The following is a 10,636-nucleotide window of genomic DNA, read 5'->3' on the forward strand; positions in this document are numbered from 1 at the left end:
TGTTCTAGATGACATGTCTAGATTTGCTAGCTGTAAAACAAGCTCTGCAAACATTCAAGAATACAGAAACATGGGGGTGGGGGATCAGGAATCAGGAAATATTTTGTCATGATTTCTTGTGTCTAAAATGATGGTTCTGGCCTTCTCCCCTGTCTCTTTACCCAGGGTTCACTTAAGAGTGGGCTGCCTCTGTGGTGCTAGATGGGCACAATGCCGATACCCCAATCTTTGGGAGTAGACTGAATAGCAGCCTCAGCTGACACATTTTCATATACATATTTCATATCCATTAAGAGCCTGCTGATCACCGGTGCCATGGGAACAGCACGGACAAACAGGTAAGCGGCAAGGACAAAAGTGTGTAATGAGACCTTAAATTGCATGATACCATGTTGAACATCTCATATCAAGAGCTTTGAGACAATTTGATTGTTTAAGTGCTATATAAATGATTGCATTTAATTGAATATCAGAATCATCCTGGGTAGAAACAGCCACCACACCAAATAAAGTTGCAGCCTTTTTGGTGTTGGGCTTGCCTCGAGCCTCAGAGCACCCCCCCATATCTCGTGACAAAGTCAGAATGTCCCAAATTATGATGATGATGATGATGATGATGATGTGCTTTGAAAGGGAGATGGGAGGAAGGAGACGGGGCATCAAGAGACCCGGCTCAGAAATAATCCCTAAATCTGAGCTGACCGCAATCCCTTTTCTGTAGCTAAACACAACTCACCTTCCAGAGTAATCTCATCTAGAGGAGATAGGTGAGAGACAGGTAGTTATGATAGTTATTTCCAGGTAACTCAAGTCTAGTCGAAAATGAATAACGTCAAGAGGAGAGGAGGTGGAATCATGCCCATGTTCACCTTCTGATTCTCTTTCTCTGATGAAGGGAAGCATGGAATAGAGCCGAGCAGTAGGCTATCTCTGAGCTCCTGAGGGAAAATGAGTCATACTTTATCTCTCTTTCTCCAAGGAGCTAGCGTGCTATGCATAGTCATTTGTGTCACTTGAAGGGTATACTGGAAAGAACGAGAAGAGGCCAATACGATTATGCACACTGCTCCTCCAAAATCTGCCCCCTATGCTTGCTAACCTACCACCAATATAGAACCCTTCTTGGCTCTCTTCTGATTCTCTCCTTAATGATATTTACACCCTTCCTCTGTTTTGTTCTAAATCTATGTATCTTTAGGTACAGCATTGTATTGCCAGATGAGGAGGGCTCAAAAATATCCACTCTTGGGCTTCACAATGGTCTCAGCACCCCAAATCGTAACCTGCTCTCACCTGGTGGATCTGATATCTTAGGGGGTAGAGGGGGACTGGATGGACGAGGCATGGGGAGTCCCCTCAATGGGAAGATCCTGACCACCGGAGGCACCCAGCTGAGGAGCCGCTTTGTGAAGAAGAATGGCCAGTGCAATGTAGTGTTCTCCAACATGGAGGACAAGCCTCGTCGCTACCTGGCAGACATTTTCACCACCTGCGTGGACATTCGCTGGAGATACCTACTACTCATCTTCTGCTCTACATTCCTGATTTCCTGGTTTATCTTTGGAATGATCTTCTACTTTGTGTCTTTGGCCCATGGGGACTTTGACGAGCACCCTAGGATGGGTTCACCCTTAGGTTCAGTGATTGGGGGTGGGTTAGGGACTGGTGCTGGAGACGGGGTTGTGGAGCAGAGAGAGTGGAAGCCCTGCCTCCTGCATGTACAAGGTTTTGTTGGGGCCTTTCTGTTTTCCATTGAAACTCAGACCACCATTGGTTACGGGTGGCGCTGTGTGACAGAAGAGTGCCCAATGGCTGTGGTCACAGTAGTGGTGCAGTCTATAGTGGGCTGCATCATAGACTCTTTCATGATTGGCACCATCATGGCAAAGATGGCACGGCCTAAGAAGAGGAATCAGACACTTCTGTTCTCCCACAATGCAGTCATTGCCCTCCGCGATGGTAAACTGTGCCTCATGTGGCGTGTGGGAAATTTGCGCAGGAGCCACATTGTGGAGGCCCACGTGAGAGCCCAGCTCATCCGACCCTATGTCACCGCCGAGGGGGAGTTCATTCCTCTGGAGCAGACTGACCTCAATGTGGGCTATGACTCGGGAATAGACAGACTGTTTCTCGTGTCGCCTCTTGTGATAGTCCACGAAATTGATGAGGACAGCCCGCTCTATGGCATGAACCAGGCTGACCTGGAGTCAGATGAGTTTGAGATTGTGGTCATCCTGGAGGGGATGGTTGAGGCCACGGCCATGACTACCCAGGCACGCAGCTCCTACCTTTCCAGGGAGATTCGCTGGGGTCACCGATTCGAGCCAGTGATATTTGAGGACAGAGATCGCTACCAGGTAGACTATGCACGGTTCCACAAGACCTACGAGGTTTCCTCCACACCACACTGCAGCGCCAAGGAGCTCAGCGAGACTGCTGAGCATCACTCCTCAGCCTCCTCCCGCTCTGTGTCCCCTGTAAGCCAAGTGACCACCCAAAACCTCATGCTGCCCCATTCCCCCAGCGCCTTCTGCTACGAGAACGAGGTGGCCCTCTGCAGTGGGGGGGAGGAGGAGGAGGAGCCAAACCAGCTGGTGGGAGATGTCGGGGACTCTGAGACTGAAAGGACTGCCATACCCAAAGAGTTCCAGAAGATGTTCCAGGACACTGCAACGACATCTGGCAACAACACGTTATGTGTTTTAGACATGGACAATCAGATAGAGTTTGACATTCTGCAGACTGCAATTCCTCTTGATCCTGTAACGTATAAAAGTGAGCCAGAAATCTGACGTCTAAGCACCTGTCTACCCTAGACTAATTGCAATCATAATATAAATCTTCCTGACCTCAACAGACTTAGAATTTAAGAAAACAAACTTCACATTTTTAGGAGTGAGGAGGTAGTTCTGGTCACAGTTTGCAATTTTTTTTTACCTAAGACTGTAGGATAAACAAAAAAGACAAACCTTGTTTAGAGTTGTCAAGTTCTTTTGGGTATTTGTTTGAATTTGAGGAGTGATTCTCCTCACAGCTGAGGAAAGCCATTTCAGATTGGGCCTCCCCGGTCTCATCTTCTCTGTTCATATGAAGCGGTGGACAGACATCTAAGATGACGAGACGTGGTTCTGAGGTTGATGGAGTCATGGTGATTCAGTCACCTAATGATCAAGGTGAATGAACTGCCAAGAAATGAAGAAGGAGGAAATGTTACACAAAACCAAAGGGGGACATTTTGCACTTGAGGGTACATTTACAGAGGAGATACTCAGGGTAGTTTAAAATAAATTGATCTGTCAGTACTAAATGCAGTTGGTAAGCACTGTATTAAGATCTGTTTATGGCATTTGCTTGGAGTAATTCTTTCTGATCTTCTTTGTTTTGTTCGGCACAAGCAAAGGAAAGATCATGAAAAGTGATACAAGATATGAATCACTCCTTCTGTGAGAGGAGAAAAACAACAATTTCAACCTGGACTTTTATCATATACTTGAGAAAGAAAACGTGAAAGAGAGCATTGTTTGCTGATTCTAACTGCTAAAACAATTTGACAAGCCTGTAGATGTTGTTTTCCAGCTGTCTCTTGGGTTGTCTTTTAAAGTGACTACAGTTAAATGAATATCTCTTGCAATTGTCTATGTGTTCTTGAAAATGTTCTGAAAACTGGAAACTGCTGTTTTGTGTCTGGTGGTAAAACCCACATGCATACAAGTGTATGTCATGTAGGGGCCACTTACTGTAAACACTTAAACCATCTGAAGGCACCTGGGCTCAGTCCGAGTGATTCAGTGTAGTGGTTATGTATTACTTAAGTTAAGCTTTCAATATTTCAAGATTGAGGGTGAAAGCTTTGTTCAGACATGCAAAAGCTAGAGCAGGCCCCTTTTTTGGGGATTAAATTACACAATCACAACAGTTTTGTTCATATGATTACTTTCAGTTCTTTTTCCAGCATCTAACTGTTTTTTTTTTCTATGTTTTCAATGTCAGTATTAAATAATGAATGGTATTGTGTTGAGGAATTTATGTGGACAAAGCCATGTCTGGACAGATGGGGGTAATACAGTCTGGGACTGTATTTTGTTAAGCTTCTGTTGTTTTATTTTTGTACTAAAGAAAATGGCAGTTCTCTCATGATGCACTGTTGTTGGGGGAAACAGGCTTACTACTGTTCAAAATGAAAATATCTGACTCATGTTATGCTCATTTCTAAGTGAATTCACTTCTTGTATTCATTTTGATAGACAGATATCAGGTACCCCTTTTATCTCTTTAATAAGTTGCGTGTTTCTGCTTTTGCACCTGAAAACCATGTACAATACTCTGACAACACGGTTTGAGGGTATGTTTGAGTGAGAAACCATCTTATATTTCAGCTGTACTAATGCTTATAGAATTCATTTTTTTATGTAGATTTTAACACCCGAACTTTAGGTATTTGCTATTTATTTATTGTTAATAATTATTTGTTTATTATTAATCTTCCTTTTTGATGTTCAGTTGCAAGTGACCTGCTGTTGAGTGTGTTTGCTTCATCCAAGAGAAGTTAACATGCATAAGAATGAGTATGTATAAACAGAACTGCAGCAACATGTAAGAGACTCCCAACCTGTTGTATCTGAACTGTTATGATTTGAGTTGGACTGAAGTTTAACTTTTAGATAAGAATAACAGTTAAAAGTTTGAATTGAAGCCAATATTAAGCTTTTTTTCTGAAAATATGTCAACTGTATTCTCTTGCTTGAATTCCTGTTTTCATGACCATAGTGGACCAGTAAAATCCATTCATGGAGCAACATCCTCAAACCAAAAGTAACTCTACAATGACCAGGCAATAATTTGCAAAGATCATGACTTGAAGAAAGAGTACTAAATACTTGTAAGCACTTTATTCCTTATGTACATATGTCCTCTGTTATTAAATATGACTAATGATAAATATATTTAATACTGGAATGTTTAAATCCTGTATTCAGTGACTTGCATTTGTAAACATGCATTTCCCTCAGTACTGTGAATAAATGTTTCTACTCATATGAAATTCATTAAACAGAATATCAACTAAATTCATTTATTTTAATGGGTAACAGTGAACGGAACCATTATAGACACTCTTGTTTGTTTTTCCCCATTTTCCCATTTCCCTTACCGAGTCTATTTTGGCCTGTACACACGCACAACACAATGGAAATGTCTAATTGTACTGGTCAGTCACTTTGAACAAAGTGCTTCACCATCGATAACAAGCCCTCGGGTGAGGCATTCAGACTGCATTATGCAACACATTTACACACACATTGGAACAACACGAAAAACTACAGATCCCTCATTGACCAGTTTGCAGAGGTTTTTCATGTTTAAGGTAAACTGGGAATTTAGAAGATTAGAGAGCAAAAAAAAGCAATCCTGTCATGAGTGATTACAAAAGTCTTGTCATAAGTTATCATTAAGTAAGTGTCATTCTGTATGACCATATTAAATCAAGGTAACTTGGACAAGTAAGATTGGGAATGTAAAGATTTGGCTTGGTGTCCCTCTATTTGCCACCAGATGGACCTAAAGACTTTCCCATCAAGATTTCTCCTTCACACCCTGTCACAAGCACTCGCATCTCTCAGAGCACAAACCCCCTCTAGTGGTTGATGTAACGCATCATTATTCGGCTATAGGCCCCGTTCGGATAGTCTTTTTTTGCTAAGGAAGGTTCCTCACTGAGTGAAGTGATATGGAAGCATCTAAGTGGCAGCTATGATAAGAGCTGGTCAAATTCCCTAAATGCTGAGGAAAGGCGCTTCAATGTTACCTTTCGTATTTCCTTTAGCATAGGGTACACCGGAGTCGGACGACCCTTCCAATTCCTTGCGGCAGCATCAACAACGTGACCCACGTCAGTATCGCAGTATAGTGCAAGTGCAGTCGAATTCTCTTACCCCCACGGTTGTATTTTCCTTATGAAAAGTCTTAAAGAATTGTACATCACATCTTTCAGTGACGTTTTCAGTCGAGGTCAAGGTCAAGGAAAAGTGTTTAGGAAAAGACGATAGGACAACTCTCCGAGTCAATAAGTTGCGTGTTTCTGCTTTTGCATCTGGAAATACAATATTCTGACCACACGGTTTGAGTGTATGTTTGAATGAGAAACCAAGGATGCAGCATGTATAAAACCATCTTCTATTTCAGCTGTACTAATGCTTATAGAATACTTTTTTGAATGTACATTTTTAACACCCACACTTTAGGTATTTGCTATTTATTTATGTATTGTTAATAATTATTAGTTTATTATTAATCTCCCTTTTAGATGTTCAGATGCAAGGGACCTGCTGTGGAGTGTGTTTGCTTCATCCAAGAGAAGTGAACATGCATTGGACCTCAGCCTTAGTCTTGCAGATTTGAAGAGCTTTTCGAGAAAATCGTATTAAGCCTACCAAAAGATATATGAAAGTTTCAGGTGTGAAATTGAGTATGAAACTGCATTTGCATCAACTTCAGTATGAACTCATGTCACTTTAATGCTTCTATGTTTCCATTCCTCTGGAACCGTGTTGGCTTTTTGTATGGCTTTGGTTTGCATATATATTGTGACGTATATTGAGACGTCACGTCAAGTAGTCACCTCATACCTTATGCCCATTTCAGCTTGGTTGGTGTGAATTCAGTGTTCATGTCAATCTTATGTCATATGGAGAGAGCACTTGACACCTGCTAATAATTTTGTGCATATATGTACATGTTCTCTAGTATGATTTCTTGGTTTATAATACAGTGTGTGAGCACAGACCAACCCTTAAAATATATAGATTTGAAGTTAATAGAAAAGAGTTGAAAAGAAGGGGCAGTTGAAGATAAGGGGTTGGAGTTGAAAGCTCTGATCTTGGATGTCAGGGTTGACATCTGGTGTCCTCGCACTAAAGACTCAAAGTTCTCCATGTAGACATGGGGAAGGAGATGGTGAGGTGGAGGGTGCCAAATATAAAAGAAAAACAGTTAGAACAGGTAGGCCTCAAAAGCTGTGAGGATGTAAGCCTTTAGATGTGGTGTGTCTCTCAAACTCATGTACGGAACATTTAATTTAAGCAACTGTTCTGAGGGGGACATCATCCTAGCGTTGGGAAGCCACCCAGGAGTGCTTCTAAGGGGGCAGGACTGCTTGAGGATGAAATCAAAGTGGGAAGTGACGCATCATGTTTTGGTTCCTTTTCTGTTACTGTCCTTTTCCTGTCACCGTTTGAAAAAAAAAAATCTCTACTACAGACATGGAATGACACAGGAAGGGTTTGATATAGACCTGAAGCAAGACACCAACATCCTCATGGTCCACAGATATCCAGCAACTGGAACCAATAAATGTGCATCCACAAAAACCTCTAAGTCTGTAACCTGTAAGCCTTCTTATGGTTTCTATTAATTGTAATATTTGAAGCAAACAACTCCAGTAAACCTTTATCTCATTGTCAAGCTGAACTGAATAGCCAAAGTTGAATTGAAGCTTTAATTTTTGTATTTTAATGATGTGCTCCCAAGCATCATGTAAAATGAACAATAGCCCACATTTAAGCGATTTTACTTTTACGCAGTGTTTTTATGTATCTCATAAAAGTTTTGTTATATATGTCTTGGGAGAGCAGTGATCTATGTATGAAGAGTTTGGTGGCCTTTTAAAACCTTTGCTGATCTTTCAAACCTGTCTTCTTAGCTCTTACAACAAATTTGACATATCCAGACACTGATGAGAGAATGAATGAATTACTTAAGTAATATAATTTTCTTGTGCTGAACAGCTAGTATAGGAAATGACTGAGGGGCTGGAAATTAGCATGAAGGTTGCTATTCTGAATCCATCCACTTTAAAAGATAGATTACAATAGTTACCTTAGGACAGAATACTTTGGTTGAAATACTACAAAATGCTTAAACAAATACTGTGGATTTCCATATTGATCTAGAACTGCACATCAAGTGACATGTTTATGAGCAGGTTACCTGGAATGCCTGTGTGATAAGTGATGTTTGCATGGCTTATCACAGAGGTCCCATCCAGACACAACTGGACCTCACCATAGTCACGTGATGGCTAGATTAACAAACACTGGACAAGCCTCCTGCCAGAGTCAGTGACAGGAAAATCCCTTTTCTTAAAATAAGGAGGAATAATCTCTTAATTTCTTGAGTGGTCCTGTTCTATAATTAAATCACACAGGCCTCTCAATTTTAATGAAGTTAAAATATCATCCTCCATTTTGGTTTAATAAGCCATTTCCCCTTTTTCTCCTCCATATAGTTCTGAACAACAACCCTCGCCACCCCCCACCCCTTCCTCTCCTCCACTCTTTTTTTACAGGGGCACTCACACGATCCATGTTTTGATACTATCTTTGGAAATGAGCTGAAGTTGGACTTTTTAACCTTTGGAAAAGAGCTGGGACATTTCCCCAGACAGATAAAAAGGTTTTGGTGGCAGGGGAGCCATTTTGCAGCCCCAGGCCTCCAGGCTATCAGCTTTATTAGTTGGTGGGCTCATTTTGTGGGCTGGTAAAAAGAGGGGGGAGGCAACATGATGGCCATTAGTGTGGTGGCTGGGGAGGGGGGGCATAGTGATTCTATTGTGCATTGTTTCTGCTGTGAAATGCCTGTAGCCAACAGAGATTCATTGTGTGACCCATAACTGCCCACTGCAGTGCTAATTATGGGATGGGTTTGCCTCCATCACTCACCCCTTATCCATCTATTTCTTTCTCTCTCTCTTTCTTGCGCGCACTCTCTCTCTCTCTCTCTCTCTCTCTCTCTCTCTCCCCCTCTCTCTCTCTCTCTCTCGACTTCTTTCCTGTTAGTCTTCACCCCTCACCCATCTTTATGACTGTTCAGTGGCTTCCTGTTGTGACCCCAGCCTGTGCTACTCCTTGACTGATCCTGACGGCACTTCATCACTTTTTCCTGTTCTTTGTTGCTCTCTGATCCCAGTGATCCAAAGATCCATCTTTGACGTGCTGCTCATTCCTCTATCCCTAAGTACCCCAAAATACCCCCCAAATACCCTCAGCTCACCCTTTCATTCTGCAGCTGTGGGCCTCTACAGTGCCATCTCTCAGTCTCACACACACTCTCTTTCTCTCTTTCGTTCTTTCACTCTGCCTGCTCTCCATTTAGTCTAGCTGTGCCACATTTAAAGGTTTCTGCCTTTTGGTGCAATGCTCATACTGTTCAGGTATAATCCAACAACCCTTCTGTCTGTGTCCTTCTCATTGGTTTCCTGTGTGCCTCATACCCCTCCCACCCCCCCATCTCTCTCTCTCTCTCTCTCTCTCTCTCTCTCTCTCTCTCTCTCTCTCTCTCTCTCTCTCTCTCTCTCCGCTCCACTCCTCTCAGGTGATACACCAGAGGTATACGGTTTCAGATTCCCCACATATTTTCTGGTGATGGAGAAGGCTTACTGACTGAATGTGGAATGCTCTTCCCCGTTCCCCTGGCCCTGTGTCTCACCCCCAGTTTAAAACTTTTAAAAAAGAGGAAGGTTTCCACATTAGCAAATGACTGTGTATAATCTAGATATGCACAGGCAAAGATACATACTCAGTGATCCACCCATTCAAATCTTCATCTTTTAAAATCTAATATATGAGCTACATAGCCATAATGTTATGAATCAATGCTCGTGAAGTTACATATTTACAAACACAGACACTGATTACAGGTACATCGCCCATTAGTGATAGTATTGAGGAACCTCTTTGCATATTGTCTTCAAAGAACACTGAGGGCCCTCATTTCATTGACGGGCAACTGGCAATGTACAAAGCAACGAGTAATGAGCAAAGTCTGCTGCGTTTGAACTTGGACGAATAACTTGGCAAAACATTTGTGCTCATTTAATACCATGAGTAAGCTCCTAAGCGCAAACATGGTTGGGTCAGCGCACACCACACACACCCCACGTGATAGCTTTAGTTCAAGCGCAGTGGAATATGCTCATTGCTCATTGTTTTGCTCATTGCCCGTCAATTAATTCAGGGCCCTGAAAGTGCAGAAAATGGCAGCCTCTTCATAATTCCTTTGAATTTTGGCATGTAATACAAATCCCTCTTCAGCACAATGTTTCTTTTTTTAAGCAAACAACACAAGAGCAAAACAAATAGAGAGGCAATGCTTCCCAGGGTATAAAAAGCTTATCTAAGATAAAACAAAGACATCCAAATTTCACATCCAGCCAAAAAAATAAACTAAAACAATTGATTATTACTTATCTAATATTCCACATACAGTGGGTGAGGTTGAAAAGGTCTCTGAGCTAGACAATTCCCTTGACTGCTGTCGTTTTCTCACCCCAAGCAACATATTCATGTGGTCATCAGCAGCATATGGAGGTTCTCAGACGTTGATAATAATGCACACAATCACTAAGTATTTCTTTACAGCAACCCCCATTAAACTGCACTCATAGCTTATATACACGCATTTCACCATGATGTTTCCTTCTGTGCACCTCGTAATGTAAAACTGAGGAAAGTGTTAACATCTAGTAACTATTATTTTCCATTCATCCTATAGACTACATTACAATGATTCTACATGTACATTACACTTCTCCAGCCATACTGTATATTAACGATGAAAGAGATTTGGCGTGGCATAAAATGTT

At 41.8% G+C, this 10,636-nt stretch overlaps 1 protein-coding gene across 1 annotated transcript; it reads left to right on the forward strand.

Annotated features, from left to right (window-relative positions):
* kcnj4 (potassium inwardly rectifying channel subfamily J member 4) lies at nucleotides 1-2,792 on the forward strand (the record flags this gene model as incomplete). The annotated part of the gene is made up of 2 exons (XM_080856366.1): nucleotides 1-338; nucleotides 1,199-2,792. The coding sequence occupies exons 1-2, from the start codon at nucleotides 316-318 to the stop codon at nucleotides 2,790-2,792; spliced, it is 1,617 nt and encodes a 538-aa protein (XP_080712492.1). The 5' UTR covers nucleotides 1-315.
* Between the last annotated feature and the right edge of the window lie 7,844 nt (nucleotides 2,793-10,636).

The sequence above is a fragment of the Sprattus sprattus genome (assembly GCF_963457725.1).
Source record: "Sprattus sprattus genome assembly, chromosome: 18".
Lineage (NCBI taxonomy): Eukaryota > Metazoa > Chordata > Actinopteri > Clupeiformes > Clupeidae > Sprattus > Sprattus sprattus.